At 33.7% G+C, this 20,674-nt stretch overlaps 1 protein-coding gene across 1 annotated transcript in view; it reads left to right on the forward strand.

The window, feature by feature from the left end:
• The window catches only part of CNTN5 (contactin 5), a 480,323-nt gene that overhangs the window by 84,842 nt on the left and 374,807 nt on the right, over nt 1–20,674 (forward strand). Inside the window, exon 5 of the mRNA XM_054592597.1 lies at nt 18,663–18,758. Within this exon, the coding sequence (XP_054448572.1) occupies nt 18,663–18,758 (96 nt within the window). The remainder of the gene's footprint in view (nt 1–18,662; nt 18,759–20,674) is intronic.

Here is a 20,674-nt window from a genome sequence, read left to right on the forward strand (position 1 = left end):
ATATAATTTATATTTGTTGAAAGATTTGAGTGAGCAAATGAATAAATGAGCTTCTTGAAGCAAATACCATGTGTTATTAGCCTAACAGTCTCAGCAAACTAGCAGAGTTCCTTAAATATAGAAGGAATTCAACTAAATTTGATTAAATTAATTAAAAGTTAAATATTATTGGTAATAAAAATTAATTTCCCAGGATTTCCCTTTATATTGTAATGCTTTTTTTTCTCATTATCCTCCTGCTAAACTTACTCATATCTTCAAAAATATTTTTTAAATATTTTATTTAATTTTTTTTAGACTGAGGGGAAGAGTAGGATAAAGAGAGGAAGAGAAACATCAATGTATGGCTGCCTTTTGTGCGCTCCCTACTGGGGACCTGGCCCTCAACACAAGCATGTGCCCTGACTGGGAATCGAACTAGCGATCCCTTGGTTTGCAGGCTGGTGCTTGATCCACTGAACTACACCAGCCAGGTCATGTCTTCAAAATTTTTTATCAACATCTTTCCCATCAAAATGTCTCTGTAATGATTAAGAATGAGGATTCTGGACTTAGATGTCCCACCTGGAATTCCATCTCTAACTCAAACTGGCTGTGTGATGTTGGACTGTTGTACATAACTTCTTTGAACCTCAATTCTTCATTAAAAAATAAATAAACAAAAATTTAGAGTGATAAGGGTACCTAAAGAAAAAGATATTTTTGTAAAAATTTTATACAAAATAAATATTATTCCTTAGTATAGTGGTTGACAGGTAGTGAGTGCTCAAAAATGTTATCATCATCATCATGACTCCATTCTCTAAATTTTCTAAAGATTTTGTTTGAGATGAAATTTTAAGTATAAGCTGCTAAGATAATTATAATATTTCTCAAAACTAGTTATTGGTCATATCTTCTCTATTCAAGAACATAGAATGGCTTACTTTTTACAAAATGTATATTCATCTCACCACTCAAGATCTATTCATTCAACTTTTATTAACTACCTAACATGTTTCCTGCCTACTTACATTGTAAGCATGCAATGAATATTTGTTTAATGAAGGAAAATGAATTAATGAAAAAATATGAGCTACTATTTAGTAAACATAGTACCAAACACTGGATACAAGGATAGATATGTGTCTTAATATAAAATAATAATATAAAAAAATAATATCAAATATTTATAGAGGATTTACTATAAACTAAGGCCTGTTCCTGGATAAGTGTCAGCACTATCACCCAATAATACTTTAAAAATACTGTGATTCTTAATACACAGGTAAGGAAATTGATGCTTAAAAAAGCTTTTCTAAGGTTACATGGTAACAAGTGGAAGAAATGGAATGCAAACCCATGACTTTCTAATTCTAGCTTTTTTATTTTGGAAATATCCATCTCTGAAAGAATTTAGGCTATCCAGAAAGTCATTGATTCTCTAGTAGTAGAACATTATTTATTAAGCCTTCCATCACTCTTAATATCAGTCGACTAGACCAGAAGTCAATTATATATCAATTATATATTGCCCATGGGCCAAATCTGTGTTTTTGTATAACTCACAACCTAAGCATTTATTTTTTGCATTTTTAAATGGTTAAAAAATTAAAAAGATAATGCTTTGTGACATAAAAATTGTATGAATTTTTATATAATTTTCCATTTTGTCTTTTGACCTGCAAATCCTTAAATATTTACTATCTAACCCTTTAGAGAAATTGTCTGCCTAGCATTGGGCTAGGTTATGTGTGATGCCCTTCAGCAATGTGAGTAATGCATATGCCACGGCTGATTTACAGACAAATGTACCATGAGCAAATAGACATATCAGCCTTACAAAATTTCTGGAAACTGTTTTCTTGTGCTTCAATGCAAAAGAACTAGAATAACTATAAAGCAGAATAAAAAATCACACTACTAGTATATTGAACTAATGTGGAAACCAATTTCATTCTCCAAAATATTTCTTCATATAATTGATGAAAATGTACACACAAAAGTAATGTGTTTTCAATAAGTGATTTAAATGTGTATTCTGCCTTTAAAAAAATTCTTCTCCAGTTTTTTGGAGATGAATCATACAGGAGGAGAGCAGTGCTTGAGATTTACAGAGGTCAATTTGTAACAAGTGACTTTTATACGTGCATCACTGACTCATTCGTTTACTCAACCACTAATTGTTGAATTCCAGGTGCTGGACTAATTAAGCATAGGCAATACACTGCCAGGGACCTGGTTTCTGACCTGAAATAAGTTGCTATATATCTATATCTATATCTATATCTATATCTATATCTATATCTATATCTAATCTATATCTATATATCTATATCTGTCTATCTATATCATCTATCTATATATCTATTTATATCTATCTACATCTATATCATCTATCTCTCTATCTATATCTATATCTATCTAATTACCAATGACATGCTGTAAAATACATATGTGATTTGCTCTACATGATAAACTGAATCATCTCTAATATTTGAGTATTCTCCAAAGACCACTTTACATATTTGTTCAGCCTAAACAAATATCACAAGTTAGAACTTCCTGAGGTAATTGAATGCTAGAAAAAAAAAACACTGCTGCAAGAACAGAGGGGAGAGATTTATTCTAAGAAAAGGCATGAAGTTTTTAGCGGAAATCTAAGATAGGTTCAAAATTGATCACTAGTCAGCTGAGTTACAAAATAAACCAGCTCCCTAAGATTTTTTTAATTAAACGAGGTGTAAATTATTCAGCTAGAACTGTTGAAGTTATAGTTTTTAAAAGAAAAAAATGCAAATTTGTGGTGCTTGATTTAATTGTTCAACAGCAAATGAGCTAAGGGAATCAAGAAAGCAAGCAATTTACATTTTAAAACATTTGAGCAGGGGGCCAGGACTGTTGGAAGTGCTCTGCAATACACACAGCGGTTGGAAACAAATTTGGCAGAGCAAAACGCTCACACATATTAATTAATTATAGAAAGTACTGGTAAAACCAAAGTAAAAATCAAAAGAGACCAACACAGACATTCTCATGCAATTTGGGACTTGTCTGTGTTTGGGAGGGGAAAAGTTACTGCTTTGCTAAAATATATAGTGCTCATATTCAAAAGTATTTTAAAATTATATCTTATTGATTATGCTATTATCGTTGTCCTGATTTTTTTTCTCATTGCCCCCCTCCACCCAGCAACCCCCACTCCCCCAGGCAATCCCTACACCGTTGTCCACGTCCGTGGGAGTTGCCTATAGGTTCTTTGGCTACTCCATTTCCTATACTGTACTTTACATCCCTATGGCTATTCTATAACTACCTATTTGTACTTCTTAATCCCCTCATCTCCTCAAAACTATAACTTTCCACTCAGAATCAAGGAAATGTATTTTAAAAATTTACTCATCATTTAATTATTGTTTTCATTAGATGTATGAAAAAGAAGAGCTTGTGCAGAAAAGCTTCTAAGTAGGAGCTGATGGAACTAAAACTTCTTTGGAAGAGTAGAAAGATATATAGCAGAGAGGAATCTTTCTGATAAAAAAGGGGCAGTGTCCCAGAAATTCCAGATATTAATAGAAATAAATTATATTTATAAAATCAGACGGAAGCACTCTGATTTCACACACAGTAGAAAAGCAGGCATTCCTATCAATTTCAAACATCATAGAACTATCTGGTGGCTAAAACGTGTTGCATTCTAGTCTTCTTCACATTCTCTGAGTAAAGAAGGATGTCATGATGTCCAGTGCCTATCAATTCCCAAAAAGTGTGACCTTCGACTAACTCCTTTCATTTTTACCTTCTGCTCAACATAGACTGTATATATAAAATACACTACATAAAAAACACACTATGCGACTTTACATATAATTCATTTTGGCATGAATATAAACTTTCATAATGTATAACATAGAAGATAAACAAGACACATTTTTCTCAATTATAGTAAGAGAATATTCATTTAACAAACTCTTTCTATGTTCCATTACCTTAAATCAATCACCATAAAAACTACAGAAAAATGTAGTTTTGTAAGTAAATAGTATACATTTTTATGCCAATAACAATGTTTCCATATTTGTTTATCAAGTGAATTATCAAAACATAAATACAAATTATAAAATCTCTTTCTTTTGCTTTTCATTGTAATAACAGGTATTAGTAATATTCTTTTCAATATGTTTTATTATACATATTTTTATATATTTATATATTTTATATATTACTTATATTTATGTTTGCATGTTGAAATAAGTTCTGAATGATGAGTAACATATAATTACACATTAAAAGTAAATTCTGGTACTGGTTTGTGTGGCTCACTTGGTTGGAGCATCAAGCCATAACCAAAGAGCTGCAGGTTGGATTCCTGGTCAGGGCACATACTTAGGTGGCAGTTCAATGCCTGGTCTAGAAGCATAGGATCTGCGGTCAGGACATGTGCAGGAGGCAACCAATTGATGTTTATGTTTCTCATCAATATTTCTCTTTCTTCCTCTCTCTCTAAAAACAATTTAAAAATAACTTCAGGTTAGGATAATAAGAAATAAGTTCTGAATGATCGTTTGAAGTTAGAATCATAGGTGGTAAATTAAAATGATGGAACATTTATCATCTTGGAGATCATCCTGTCCAAGTTTGGAAAAGTGTTCTCCTTCAGGCTTTATCTGACCATACCAGTGTTCAGCCTGCACAGTGTTTATTAAAATAAATTTAGCCTTTATGTGAAATAGTCTCTCTCCAGTTTAGTCAGTTCACACCATGATTATTATCTTATACTTGCAATTCCTCAGGCATGTGGTTTTGTTTCTCTTGAGTGAAACACATCCCTGACTTATAGGTGAAGAAGTAATCACAGATCGGCGAAACTTTGGCTGCAGATTGCATCCTAACTAGTAAAACAGTTTAGGTAATGTGTCATAATTCCCACATCAGTGTTTTTCTTTATAACATTAGTAATAAAGGTGATAATTGCCTCTATTTATTGTGTTGTACTAACTACTATATGTAAGTTATTATATTTAAGTCTTAAAAACCTATGAGATATAATTTTATGTTCATTTTACAGATAAAGAAGTTGAGACGTGAGGGGTGAAATAGCTTGTCTCAGTTTGCCACTCTGCTTGCAATGGCTCCACTCGGATGCCTCTTTCACATAGAATTATCTGGTGGCTTGTTATTGCATTCTAGTCTTCTTCACATTCTATGGATAAAGAAGAATGTAGTGATGTCCAGTGCCTATCAATTCCCAAAAAGTGTGACCTTGGACTAACTCCTTTTATTTTTACCTTCAGTGTATCAATATACTGATATCTTCTATTAATTTGTATAACATGTTCATGGTCCTCAAATATAGTTGAGAATCTTTCATTCTGTATGCTCCAAAGTACTCAGTGAAAAATGATAATTATTTAGGTTTATAATTAAAATTTGATGGTATATCTCTATAAAATTTTTAAAAGAAAATATTTATTGACTGCTTACAGTTGGCCAATTATATGGGTAAGGTATTTTTATATGTTAGGGAATTTTTATGGTAACATTATAACACATGTATAATTATCTCATCTTGGCTAGGAATTAATGTATAGCAAGGTAAATTAATTTTCCCAAGGTGACTCTTAATCAGTAGTAACACTAGAATTTGAATCTCAGATTTTTGCCTTCAAAGTCCTTATAATTTATAATAATATTTTAAAATATAGTTGTAACATTATTTATTTGGCTACTAACTTACAAAGTTTATATTAAAATGAGCCATAGAGGTACAATATTTTTGTTAAGATAATTTTAAGCAAAGTGTTGAACGTCTACCCTTAGAACTTTTTTAAAATCATATTTAGTAAGAATAGTTTTCAGAATTTGGTTGTTTAGGTTGCTATGCATAAGAGGTTTTGCTGGGAATATAGTAAGATATCATAAAAAGTATTATAATCACTTGCCTCTGAAAACTTTAATATTTTTGGAATTAACTACACCACCAACCAAAGAAAAATTAGTTTCTAAATACTTGCTTGTCATCCAACTTCCATCTCATCTAAGGATTGAAAAGGCATAAACATGAGTTTTTCATTTTTAAAATAACAATATTGAGTTAAAATCCTGCTCTCAAGATAGCATTATAAGTTTGTATATAAGTTTCAGGGTAATTTGTCACCAGTGAGTGGCATGGGTCGCTGTTTGTCCCTGGTCCTGACGCCAAATGTCATGGAGAAGCGACGCATTGTGGGGGAGCATGGGGGCCCAGGCGCTCTTGGATCTGAGGGTTCCTGTCCTGGGCCAGCTGAGGAGGGAGCAGGGCTCTGAACCCTGAAGAGCCCAACCCAGGGTTGTCACAGATGGGGTGAAAAAATACAAGTTGTCGCAAACACTTCTCTGTTTGTCAGGAGAGGGGACACGGTTCTTCCCTCTAGTGGAGAACATCCCAAGCCCCTTTGCCCAAAAGCAATTATTGAAAAGGTTATTATCAGTGGGGCTAGGTAACAGGAATGCATAGGTTATCTCATTATATCAGTATGTTAGTGTTTACAGAGAATGGATGACGTTTTGAAGAAAACAAATGACAGGAACACACTGATTTACATGGGTTTGAAAGGAGACTAGTAAACAAGAGAAATGAGTAAACATGAGAGCGTAGTAAACTTAATAGTGCCAAAGGGTATACGGTCAGGGTCTGTGAATAATGTGAATTTCCTTCCCAGCATGAGCTGGCTATAGCTTTTGAGGGAGAAACAAAGTACACTTTAAAGAATTTACTTTTAGGCCTGATTATCCCTGGGAACGGCCAGATGTAGTTTAGGGCTGTCTCTGGTATTGTTTTGAGCCTGAGCCAGGCATGGGCAAGGAGCCTCCAGAGACAAGGAGACTTCTTTCAGATAGAATGAGGACTCCGGCCATGCCCAAGCCGAGCCGAGGGGTGCGGGTCTTTTTGCCCTTTCTCCATGTCCCCCAAGTCCTTCCCTACTGCCCATACTGGCAATGTCTGTCTTAGGTTGTTTCTCCTCCTAAGAAAACTTACCTGTCTTCAATAACCAACCATTACAGAGCCAAGAAGGGAGAATGTGAGGGAGGCAGGGGCTGCACCCCTGCCTAGAGGACAGGTTTTGTATCTTCAAAGACCTGTTTTCCCAAGGCCTCCTTGATTATTTCCAGCCTTGGGGCCCTCTCATCTCCCGGTGGGGTTATAGTTCCTGAAACCAGACAGGGCGTTTCCCAACAGTAATTGTCAAGCTCTATTTACTATGAACTTTGGATCGCATGATTATAATTTTGTAAAGGTATAATGGCATGTTATTTAGAAAATATCTAAAAATTTTAAAATGTCAAACTGAAATTCTTTAAGAACAAATATATGCTAAAGATTAATATGTGATTGTTTTATGGATTCAATTACTTATCTGTTGATTATTTATTAGGTATCTATAGAATATTACTCTAGGCATTATTTTAAACAGTGACAAAGCAAAGTGTTTGTGTTCTGGAAGATTACATTCTAATGGGTTGGGTTAAGCAGTCTTTTTAAAACCCATTATATAAAGTGTCAGGTTCTGATAACCATTATGATAGAAAAAAAATCAGAATAGAGAGAATAGACATTGGAAGTCCTCTCTGAGAAGGTGGCATTCCAGACAAATGCTCAGGTGGGAAATTGTTCCAGGCAAAGGAAACAGTGAGGGAAAGGGTCTGGGAAATTTACAATGAACAAAGTGAACGAAAATCGTTGCTCTCATCAACTTTAAATTTCATGTGTGGGACACAATAGACAAGACGAATATATAATAGTTTGTTAGAAGTTAAGTACCAAAGAGAAAAGTTCATTAGGGAAGGAAGATAAGAAATATCTAGACAATGATTATGCTGTACTTTTTGATAAGACATCCAGGGAAGATCTCTCCATAAAGACGACATTGAAATGAAGGCTTAAAGGAGGTTGAGCTGTTAGTCATGATTATACCTGGTAGGAGACTATGTTCTGTTTGGAGGCAGTAACAAGTACAAAGGCCCTGAGATAAGACAACACTTGGTATATCTGAAAAAACAAAAAACAAAACAAAGAAGCTAGCATGCAAGAAAAGAAGGAAGGAAAATGAATATAGAGGGAAATGACATCAAAAAGGCAACAAAAATGTAGACTGCTTAGGACCTATAGGTCATTGTTAGTAGCTTTACTTTTGCTCTGATTAAGATAGAAGCCATTTAGGGCAGTTAATCTAACTTCATTAGAAAATAACCAACTCTGGACACTGCTAAGAATGGACTGAAAAGATCATAGAAAGAAGCAAGGAGACCAATAGGTTGATATCACAACAATCAAGGTGTAAGAGAAGCTTGGGTGAAAGCTGTAAAGGTTACATGTTGTTGGATTCTGGATATATTATGAAATAATATGAATAGGATTTGTTATGTATGTGGAGTGTGAGAAGCATACTAGAATCACAGATTATATTTGCATTTTGTCTTAATAACTGGAAGAATGTAATGATCATTTACTCTAATGGGAAAATATTATGGTAATGGTTGGTTAGCAGGTGGAAATGGGAATCCCATTAGGATATGTTATGTTTGCAATGCCTATTAATATCCAAATGGAAATGTCAACTTAACTGTGTGTGTGTGTGTGTGTGTGTGTGTGTGTTTTGCCATTAAAGAAGGTGTCCAGGTAAGAATAAATTTGGTAATTCTTCAGTGTATACATGATTTTTAAGCACAAGGATAAGAAAACTTTGGCAATGCTGTGGATTAATAAATGAAAAGGTTCAATGACTAAGCTGGGTCCCTGAAATGTTTAGATATTGGGAAGATGAGGAAAAATAAGCTATGAAAATGAAGGAGAGGGCACAGTTAAGGAGGAAAAATACAAGTGAAGAAATTGTTTTAAGACGAAGGGTGTGATCAACTTTATCAAATACTGATATAGGTCAAATGGAAGAGAACTGAAAAACTGACCAATAAATTTAACAATGTGGATATTATTGGTTACTTTTACAGTAGCAGTTTAGCCAGTGGTAGGAAGACAGTCTGATCTGAGAAGCTAAGAAAGGATGGGAATTTTTTTTGACAGACTGGGAGAATAAAAATGAGTTGGAGCCTAGAGGGAGAAATGGGGTAAAAAAGATACATATTTTTCTTTCTATCTTATTTAAAATAAAACTTTGGGAAAATATTAGTATGTTTTATTGTTATTGATGATGCAGGAAGGAGAGGTGGGGCTTTGGTCACAGGCAATTCATTTATAATAAAAGCATCATGGGCAATACGGATACAGATAAGTTGATAGCTACTGTGATGTTAGGTTGAAACCTCTGGGAAATAGACTAGGTGAGGTGGAGTTTAGTGTTGATGACAGTTATTAAGAAGTGCCTTTGGAATCCACCCACTAAAGGGGAGGAGAAAGGTGCAGGCATGGGCAGGAGAAATTTTAAGCTGCAATGTAGTCCCCAGCTGACACCAAGGAGGAACTCTAAACCTAGAATGGCTTGTCAGAGTTGCCTGAACTTGGACCAAGGTGGCCAGGCTACTTTACTCATTCACTGAGCAACTGTTGGCTGTGTCCTACCCAAGGAGAGGATATAACTTTAGGTGACCTGATTTGCTCTAACAAAAGCAATCTCTAAAGGGGCTGAGAGCAGAAAGCTGCCTGTCATTGAAACTCCCAACAGTTGGGACAAGCCCTTTATTGAAGGGGAATTGGAGGCATACATTGCAGTGTTCCCTGTAGGTGAAGTATATATATAAGTGGTTTTTAAATTACTTACATTTCTCCAGGAATTGGGAGAATAAAAGTAGGGGAAGAAACAGTGGTTTGCTTTGAAAGAGAGGAGATGTAGAAGTATTGTCTAAGAATTAAGAGAAAATTGGCTCCACAAAAGTTACATCAAATGTATAGACACTCTGCCAGGGTTCATAGATTTTTGTACAAAGGGTCTGCCTGAGGTTCACGATCATGAATTTAGAGCAAAACTTGTCATCATTTTCAATGTTTTTCTCCATCTACATTCCCTTTCCCAGAGCAAAAAAGGTAGCTAGTTCAATCTAACCAAGGTTGAAGTTGTGCCAGGGGAATAAAATGGAGAGAGAAATGGGTAAGAAATCATGGTTGCAGATGAGGAAGTAACTCTCTAATAAGATATTATAAAATGTAAAATAGCTAAAGAAATAGGCCCAAACGCTTGATAAACAATATTAAGATTTATGAGTTTTAGGAATTTATGTACTAAATAACTTGTTAGTTTTACTAAAAAACACCCTTCATCAATTTTATGGGTCTATAATTACTCAAAAACCTAATAAATGCTCTATTATTTCTGTTATATTTTTCTTTTCAATGCTCAGTCATGATTTCCTGAGACTTGGTAAATTATGGCTGATCTCAGTTTAGAAAAAAATTAAACATAGAAACAAGCAAATACTTTTTCTTTGTAATTGTTTATCCAAAGTGTAGAAAGTTAAGTCAAATGTGTAGAACTTCTGCCAGAGTTTGTAGACTATCATTACCTTAGTTAGAAAAACTTATACACAGCTTTCACCTTTGAGATCATTTTACCACATATATTATTCACAAAAGTAGCTTTTTGTAATACACATCAAGATACCAAAAAAAAGACCTAAAATCAAAAACATGTTATCACACTCTTTGGATAATTTATCTTTTTATAAGAGCAATTACAATTTATTGTTTTTCTACTAATGTAGTTAAAATCATCTCTTTCAAGGCAAACATACACTAGTGTGCTTTTGATTTCCTCTCAATTAAAAAAGCCTTTGGCTGGATGACTCATGTTTAAAAATATGTAAAGAGTAAATGACAACGCAAAGCAAGAGATTAGTCATCTGACCTGTTATATATAACGAAAAAAAAGATGGGAATAAGAAAGTCCCATTATAGCTTGTCATTATCTCTTGTAGATTTACCTTACCATTTCAACTATATCTTAATTCAATTCTTATCTTCATGTAATAGATAGAAATTATTTTTTAACACACCTCTAATTTTCTCAACTGGTATTCTTGAAAGACTAATTTTATTAAATAATTAACATTTTTAAAAGCAATTTGATATCTAATCCACAGGTGACTTATAACAAATACTTTAAAGAATTGTAGCATTACTTCATGTGATACAACAGGAAAGTGTTTAAAAAAATAATCACATTGAATGAAATATTCTAAATGTATCAGGATAACTCTAAATTGAAAACATGCTAGTTCCAAAACTGATTTTGTCATCTTGGAGGCTCAAATTGTTATTGGCCATAAGTTTTTGTTCTTGCCACTTAACCTTAGTGAATGTCAGTGATCTCATCAATAAGCAGGGCTAGTATGCGCTGCTTGCTATCGGTTTATAAATTGATCACAGGCTCATAAGTTCATGATTGCCAATAAAACATCAAATGCTTCATGTTTCTTGGTTTTTACTAAAGATATCATTCTACAATCAAATTTTTATTTCAAAAACTATTATTATTAAGAATCTTTCTTGTAGAATGTCTTATGGAAGGCTTTGTGTGAGGAAAAAATGGCTGTGCTTTGAAGATGTTAACTTAATTCTCTTAAATTCCCTCTCATCTGTCAGAAATGATTTTTATTGTTATTTATTTTACTAAAATTTGTATTGTATTTTTCCATTACCATTTTTTCTCCTTATAATCTTTTCCCCAGAAATCACCACACTGTTGTCCATCTCCATGAGTCCTCTTTCCTTTTTGCTCAATCCCTCTACCCCTTAACCACTCCCCATCCTTAGCAGTCATCCTGCTCTCTATCTATGAGTCTGTTTCTATTTTGCTTGTTGGTTTCTGCTTGTTCATTAGATTCCACATATGAGTGAAATCATATGGTATGTGACTTTCTCTGTCTGGCTCATTTCACTTAGCATAATGTTCTCCAATTCCATCCATGCTGTCACAAGGGGTAAACTGTTCTCTTTACAGCCAAGTAGCATCCCATTATGTAAATGCTCCAGAGTTTTTTTATCCACTCATCTACTGATGGGTACTTGGGCTGCTTCCATATCCTGGTGATTATAAATAACACTGCAATGAACATAGGGGTGCTTATGTTCTTTTAAATTAGTGTTCTGGGTTCCTTTGGATACATTCCCAGAAGTGGGATCACTGGGTTGAAAGGCAGATCCATTTTTAATTTTTTGAGTTATCTCTATACTGCTTTCCACAGTGGCTATCTCAGCCTACATTCCCACCAATAGTGCAAAAGGGTACCCTTTCCTCCACCTCCTTGCCAGCACTTGGTGTTTGTTGATTTATTAATGATAGACATTCTGACTCATGTGAAGTGATATCTCATTGTGGTTTTAATTTGCATTTCTCTGATTATTAGTGACATTGAGAATTTTTTCATATGTCTATTGGCCACCTATATGTCTTTTTGGAGAAATGCCTATTCAGGTCCTTTGCCCATTTTTTAATTGGGTTGTTTCTTTGGTGTTGAGTTTTGTAAGTTCTTTATAAATTTTGGACTTTAACCACTTATCAGATGTATCAGTGAAATGTTCTCCCATTCTGTGCCTTTTTATTTCATTGATGTTTTCCTTTGCTGTGAAAAAACATTTTAGTTTGATTTAGTGCCATTTGCTTACTTTCTCTTTTGTTTCACTTGCCTGGAAAGATATGTCTGATAAATATTGTTGTGAGTAATATCTGAGATTTTGTTGCTTATGTTTTCTTTTATGATTTTTATGATTTAGGGGTCTAACCTTTAACTCTTTAATCCATTTTGAATTTATTCTTGTGAGTGGTGTAAGAAAGTGGTCTAGTGTCATTTTTTCTGCATGTATCTGTCCAATTTTCCCAATGTCACTCATTGAATAAACTATTTTTAGCCCATTATATGTGCTTGCTTCCTCTGTCAAATATTAATTGACTATAAAGGTGTGGGTTTATTTCTGGGCTCTCTCCTCTGTTCCATTGATCTATGTGTCTATTTTTATACCAGTACCATGCTGTTTTGATTACTATGGTCTTATAGTATAGTATGATATTAGGTAGCTTGTTTCCTCTAACTTTGTTCTTCTTCCTTGTGATCACTGTTGCTATGCAGTGTTTTTTTCTGATTCCATGAAAATTTTTGGAATATTTATTCTAGTTCTGTGAAATATGACATTGGAATCTTGAAAGAAATTGCATTGAATCTACAGATTGTTTTGGGTAGTACGAGCATTTTCATGGTGTTAATTCTTCCTATCCATGAACATGGTATGTGCTTCCACTTACTTGTATCTTCTATTTCTTCAGTATCTTTACAGTTTTTGGAGTACAGTTCTTTTACATCCTTAGTTAGATTTATTCCTAGGTATTTCATTATTTTTGAAGCAATTGTTAGTGGGATTGTTTCCTTAATTTCCCTTTCTCTTATTTCATTATTGGCATATAAAAATGCAACTGATTTCTGGATATTAATTTTGTATCCTGCTTCTTTGCTGAATTCATTTGTGAGTTCTAGAAATCTATTGGTGGGGCCTTTGGGGTTTTCTATGTATAGTGTCATATCATCTGCAAAGGAAAACAGTTTTATTTCTTCCTTACTAATTTGGATTCCTTTTATAATAATTTTTAATAAGGGATTTTTTATGAAGATTATGTCTAAATTTCTAAAACCATATTCGTCTAGCTTCCAAATGTTTTATTGATTTTGTCCTCATATCTTTTTAAACAACCACATTGAGCCTGATTTGCCAATTCATTAGTTACTAACTCTGTGACACTAGACAAGTTTTTTTTTTTTTTGCTTTTCTATCGCATTCAGTAATCTTTAAAACACAGAAATTAATATTTAATTTCCAGAATGACTGGCATAGTGTAAGTATGCTGGTAGCCAGTATAATTATTACTCATCAATTTCTTTGTATTTCCCATTATTTTTCACATTTTAAAATGTCAAAAATAGTTTCTGAATGAGGTCTCAATTTTTTATACAGTATTTACATGGGACACAAAAATCTGATAACAATCTGAATAATCCTGATGATAATAATAGGAACAAGAGTAACAATGTCAAAAGGAGGAAAGAATTCAATATGCAATCACTTTGCAAGGGAAGCAGGAAATACCAAGTCAATACTAGGAAATCTGTAAGTTGTTTTTATGTAAACCTTGAGACCCCTCAGAAAAAGCACCCTTCTTAGTTCCTCAGTCTTCATATAAATCTGACACTGTGACTCGAGAATTAAACTCAAACAGTGTTTTGCTTTTTTCAATTGTTTTTATTTTTTGTAAAAACTCAAATTCAATTTTATGATGTCTAGAACTCATAACGAATTATCTCAGTATTCACAGCACTTTGAATATTAGAGAATTAATTGAGAATGCTGGGGGCACCAACAGGATAAAACTTACTGGCAGCACCTCCAGGATGAATGTATAACCAAGTACAATTAAAAATGAGCACTCCATCCCCGTTCTTTCTTCTAAACTCACAACCCCCACAAGCCGAACATTGCCACTTCTTTAGAACAGATTTAAGACTGGGAAATTAGTGTCTAGGAGACAGGTGCACCTCAGCACATAATTTCTAATTGTATAAGATTTATTATCTTACCTTGACACCTTTTCCCTCTCTTCTCCCTGATAACTAATTACTCTATTGTATTCAAAATTCAGAAGGCCATAAAATTAGTGTCCAGGACCCTTATGCACATGCCTTCTTAACAGTTCACTTCAAACCACCCCCCCTCTCCAGCACTTTAAAATATTTTACTTTTCTATGGAATGGTTTTTATATTTTATCTGTATGTGTGTGCATGTCTCACACTGCAACTGTTTAAGGTATTTCAGTGGGTGAAAAACTTTCCTAATTGGTTTGGAAAGTAGCTCAGCCTACTATACCACCCACTGTGATCTTTATGAAGTCTTACAGGATAAATTCCTCTTAGATCTTAATACCCAGTAGCACTGTATTTCTCTTGAGTTGCTAAAAGTTTTGATCTTATAATAACCATAAAGTCTAAGACTGGAGACATATTCATCTTTGTTTTGATCTTCATAAGTTTAGCAACATATTTATTGTCAGCTTCTAATAATTTACAAATGTATGTAACATATATTCTTAAGTGCTTATCTTACCCTACAGGATCCTTACAACATACATTTTGCCTTCACCTGGAATTTGTCAACTACCTGCTTTATCTTTTTTGTATTACATACATATATATTTAAAATGCCTCAAATCCTCTGCGGAATAAAGCAGGGAAGAAAAGAAAGGAGTCAGGATGGCAGGTGGTAAGGAGGGAAGGCAGGAGGGAGGGAGAAAAGAAAGAAGAAAGGAAGGAAGGAAGGAAGGAAGGAAGGAAGGAAGGAAGGAAGGAAGGAAGGAAGGAAGGAAGGAAGGAAGGAGGGAGGGAAGGGTGTATGAGTCCGAGTATGTGTGCATGCATTTGCAACTTACATTTAGGGAAATAACAAGAAATGCTACATGAGAAATGTACATGGTATGGACTGATAATCATTAGTATGGCTGTGACAGACTGAAGTTATGATGGATTGGCCTCAAGCATCTATTTGGTGGCACAGACTCCTCCAAGTTGATTCTAAGGATGGTTGGCCCAAGTCAGCATGATTGGTTACCATATCTATACCTTTTCTTTACAGCTTTTCTGTATCACCAGTATCTAACTAAGCATTCAGTGTAAAGTTTGCCCTGACAAAATTTTGTTAAATGAATTGATGAAATTCGTCTTACATCTTGTCTCAACATGCTTCACATCACACATCCTAAATTTACATTCTGTCATGTGAAGCTCTCAATTACACCATTTATTGTATACCTCTTTTTCTTTACATGGTTTATGTAGGATGAATAGGTGTGATAGTTTTGTGAGCTTCAGTTTTAGCTAAAGCTCAACTATTAGACTCTGCCCGAACTTCTGAACTTGGAAAGAGCAGAAGAAAAGACATGGCCAGGAGCCCTGTGATTCTTGACCACAGACTTTCTCTTCCAGTATATTGCTTATCTGTTTGTCCAAGTGCTTTACAGTAAGTCCAGAAAGAAGTTCATTTCAGTTCATAATTTAAACCTGAATTTTGAAGTCCTTGTTTAAGATTTTTATCTTTACTCATTTTTCCTTCAAAGGTCAAAAATAGAACATATAAACAAGTATTTTTTACTTTGTGTCTTAAATGATAGTAAAATAATCTAAACCCCAACCATTAGAGTTCTCTTTCTTTTTTTCCACTTCTTTCTTGATATGTTAGAATGTATAATCTATTAAAGTAAAATGATAAGCACTTAAACTGAATTCTCTAATGAGTACCTCCAAATAAACTAAAAGTATTCTGTTTGCAATGAGATGAAAACAACCAGTTATATTTTTGCTCAGACTATTCTCTCTAGTTGCCATCCCACCTCCAACCAAGAAATTTTCACATAAATCATTCTGAGGATCACCCAGAATCTTGCATGACACAGGATCATTTTCACATTATAAAAATATTTCACTTTTTTCTAGGCAGAAGAATTTAAATGAGAAAAATATACTCTCTATAAAAGGGCAGACCTCTTTTTAGTGTTTATATGTCTTTATGAAATATAAAAACAATCTATTCACAGCTGAAAACAATCTACTTATCTTTGTTCCACGAGGAAATGTTGAATTGTACCTGTGTTAACAACAGCTGATACAAGATATAGCACTTACAGATGAGTGTTATCTTTTGGGTCATTATAATCTTAAAACATAAACCAAGTCATAATAATTGTATAATTATGTTTCTTTTTTTGTCTATTTTCTAAGCCATTCCTATACTTTAATTCCCCAGAAATAAGCATTAATTCAGTCTTATTTTCTGTTAAAATGTTCTTTTAACTAAAATAGATTGATTTGAAATATCACACTAAGCATAATATAAACTTGTAGTAAATGTATTGGAAGCTACATACATACTTTGCAAAAAACATTTAAGAAATTAAGTTAAAATAAATTGATACCCAAATAGCTTTCCAGAGTTTATAAATCCAATGAAGATAAAATTAAACAAGAAAAACCATATATTTTCTAAAGAGATCTTATAGCTTTACTGCAGCCACTGCCTTAGTGTATAGCTCCCACACTACTCTTAAGGAGTAGAGTCAAAGGAAACCACATTAGAAAACATACCAACTTTGTTTTCATGTTGGGATCAGTTGTTGAAAAAAAACAAAACGAAGAGCAAGACAGCTTCTATCTCTAAAGATCAATGCATATGAATTTAAAGCCTTAAGTCACAGATATTTAAATGTGAATGAACTTGATTTTTACTTGAAGTTAGCATGTATGTTTTCAAACCATCAAAAAAAAAAAAGTAGAACTAGGACAACTCTCTCATCTCTCCACTTTGAGAAACACATAACTATTTACAGTGAGACACAGAATTATGTGTAAAATTCTAAACACTTTCTTCAATAATAAATACCTCTTTGACTATTTTTGGCATTATGCCTTTACTATTAATTAGTCCATTATGATTTTGAATGTAGTAAGAAGATTTTATTATAAATTCAGCATATAAAGAAATTGTTAACTATCACCAAAAGTAAGATTAGGATCCTTCTTAGGACATTAAAGTTAGTGATTTATATCTTTCATATCTATTCAGTATATTTTCTTGACTGCTTATATTCATCATTTTTCAGATTACCGAACATTAAATATGGGGCCTAAATTGTATTACTCTAAAGCATACTATTTTAGCATGAAATATGAAAAGTTTCAAAAATCTTGCTTACAGTTGATGAATAAAGGAAGAAAAGGCAGAACATTTTCAAGGAACATTTCTCACCACTGAAACATGTTTTCACAGACAGGATTCTGGAACAGTTTATTTATACAAATACTGAACTCCTACCATTTCTGAGAAACTACTCTCAAAATTATATTTTTGATCAACCCAGCCTAAGATGGGGATAAGGGACATATGTACTGAGCTATGAATGTATTAATAAACAATCTTAGAAATACAAATGATACAGAAAATTCTTTTTCAGGTCACTTTATTTTCAGCACAGTATTTGAAATTCTGGAAATAATTTAAGGGAAGACAATTGAACCACAATAAGTGTTACAATCATTTAAGCATATAAAAGTGACTTTTTTGATACCTGTAATTCCCAGAATAATCAAAATGAATGAGTATAATTAATTCATACAGGTCATTTCAGGCTTTCATAAAATGAAAGTAACACAACTTCCTCACATTTATAGAAAAATAACATTTTATACCCTCATTATATTTTGCTAGAATACACCAGTCTCTCTAAGTTGAAATAGGCATTCTAGGTTTTGCACGTCATTCCTAGCATGACAGATACTGAGGCAAACGGTTGGACAGCAGGTCCCCTAACCCACTTCTGTTTTTCACTGTGCACTCATGGGTTTTATTAGTAGTAGAAAAATCAGTATGTAGGTAATACTGTAAACAAATTAGGTAACTATTTAATGTGTTATAAATGTTTTGTCTAATTTCTTTTTATACTGGCAACTCTATGCACTATAAATGAAGAATGCACATATAATCTAAACATCATGGTATTTAAAATTGGATGGCATAGATTTATTTTTAAGGCCCTCCTATCACTATCTAACAAAACAGAAGACACCTTGTCTGAATAATGAGAGAGAAGTAAGTAGAAATTACAAAGGTAGATTTCTTTAAAGCCTGTTTTGCCTTGTTCTAAATTCTGTGTTATGTTGACAGATCTGGGAAATTTTAGTGGCCGGACGAGAAGTGCAGTCTCTGTGAGGGAAGGCCAGGGGGTTGTTCTGATGTGCTCGCCTCCGCCTCATTCACCAGGTATGGTAGGACCCCGTTCTCTGTTGCTGCTGCTCTCTCTTACTATGGTGCTCATTCTTTTAGATAGTGTCTTGACGGGGGTGACTTCCAAGTAAAATGTGCATGGTTTTCTTGAAATGTATCATAGTACCAGTTGTGTAATTAAAGATTGTATATTCTAAATATCACTGGTCAAGAGACTGAGCTCCTATGATAAGATTGTTTTATTGTCATTTTAACTCTTGACATGTGGTTATGTCTTTGCATGCCACCACTGAGGAGTATATTGCCTGGAACACAAGGAAAGTGATAAACTGAGAGAGTAAAAACCTTTCAAAATTATTTGGAATGTCAGAATTGAGTTAACTTAATACCAATGTGCATCTTGTTGCAGAAGATAAGATGGAAACTGGGTTGTTTATGGTGTTTATCACACTGAAACAAAGACTGCTAAGAAATATTTTATGATTTTTCAAACAAAACTATAACTTACTCTTTTTTGGCTACTTGAGCTCTTGTAAGAGTCATGGTAATAGGTAAGTACTTTATAAATTTTGAAGTAACGTAATAGTAAATTGTGATCAGGTTAATAATATTTCCTTTTGCCAACTCACAGCTAATTATACTCATTTATTTTGAGTCCTGTAATTTAAAAGGATTTTTTTGAGGGCCTCAGTATAGTTTTCCTATAAAACAATATAAGAGTGGCTAGCATCAGTTAGAGAGAGAGAGGGGTGGGAAGGTATCGGTGTTTATTTCTATATGAGAAATAATAAAGACATCCTGGCATCTCAATAATATTTTCCTTTGTTTAGTGTGAAAGTCATGCTTGTTTCTATGTTTTATTATTAGTATAATAAAGGGGGCCTCTTTTGGCCTAAAATTCTTTTCATAAATTACAATAGGACCTCATTCAAATGCCTTAGAGTTTCTCACATTTATCTGACCTTCCTTTTAACTTTTTCTTAAATAATTTATTTATTTTTTGAGAGAAGAGAAGGAGGGGAAAAAGAGAGAAACCTCGATGTGAGAAAGAAACATTGACCGATTGCCTCTTTTATACATCCCAACCCAGGACTGACCGCACAACCCAGGCCTGTACCTTGACTGGGAATTGTTGGGGGATGATACCCAACCAATTGAGCCATGCTGGCAAGGGCTAGCTTTGTTTAATTGAAAGAATAGTACACTAAATTTCAAAATGAAAGTACTTTGAAATAACTTTAGTTTCAAAATTACTAATAATAATAATTTCTGAGTTGTACCCACTTAATTCTATGTCACTTCAATTTCTCTAATCCTGCTATCAGTTTGGAGACTTACACAGTAAACATATCTAGTCTTACCTTTATGTTACTCAAGATCTAGATTCTTTCAAGACAATGTGTATTTTAACTTTTTTCTTATAGAAAATACAAAATAATTCAATAAGTTTAGTATAAACCTACAGTATTAAAATATGTTATGTCTAATGGGTTATGAGACAGGTTTTATTTGAAAGGCAGGATGAGATGAATAATTGTTAGAGATAAAAGGAAGAAGGTTGAGGAGAAAGAGGAGGAGAAACCAACAACAGGCTCTGCAGAGGATGAAGGCATTAATCAGCAGACTTCTAGGAGTTAACATCATGAAGTGACTCCTGTAGGAGGGGTACAAGATTCTCTGAGATATAATTTTTATTGCAAGGTTGTTGGAACATGTGTTAAAAAGATGAAATGACAGAGGCTGATATAGCAAACAAGACCATATGGTTACAGAGAGAAAACATACCCAATTTGCAAAGAAAACTACATAGAAAATATACCCAAAGGGAAAGAAATAGTATAATGAATTGCATAATTGATACACATGATATAAGAAAGAAGGGGAAGGGGAAAGGGCAAGTCAAGGAACATGAATAGAAGACTCAAGGACACGAACAATGGGGTGGGGTTTGG

The sequence above is a fragment of the Pteronotus mesoamericanus genome, unplaced genomic scaffold, assembly GCF_021234165.1.
Source record: "Pteronotus mesoamericanus isolate MK-2021 breed Mesoamerican mustached bat unplaced genomic scaffold, CSHL_Meso_final scaffold_36, whole genome shotgun sequence".
Taxonomy (NCBI): domain Eukaryota; kingdom Metazoa; phylum Chordata; class Mammalia; order Chiroptera; family Mormoopidae; genus Pteronotus; species Pteronotus mesoamericanus.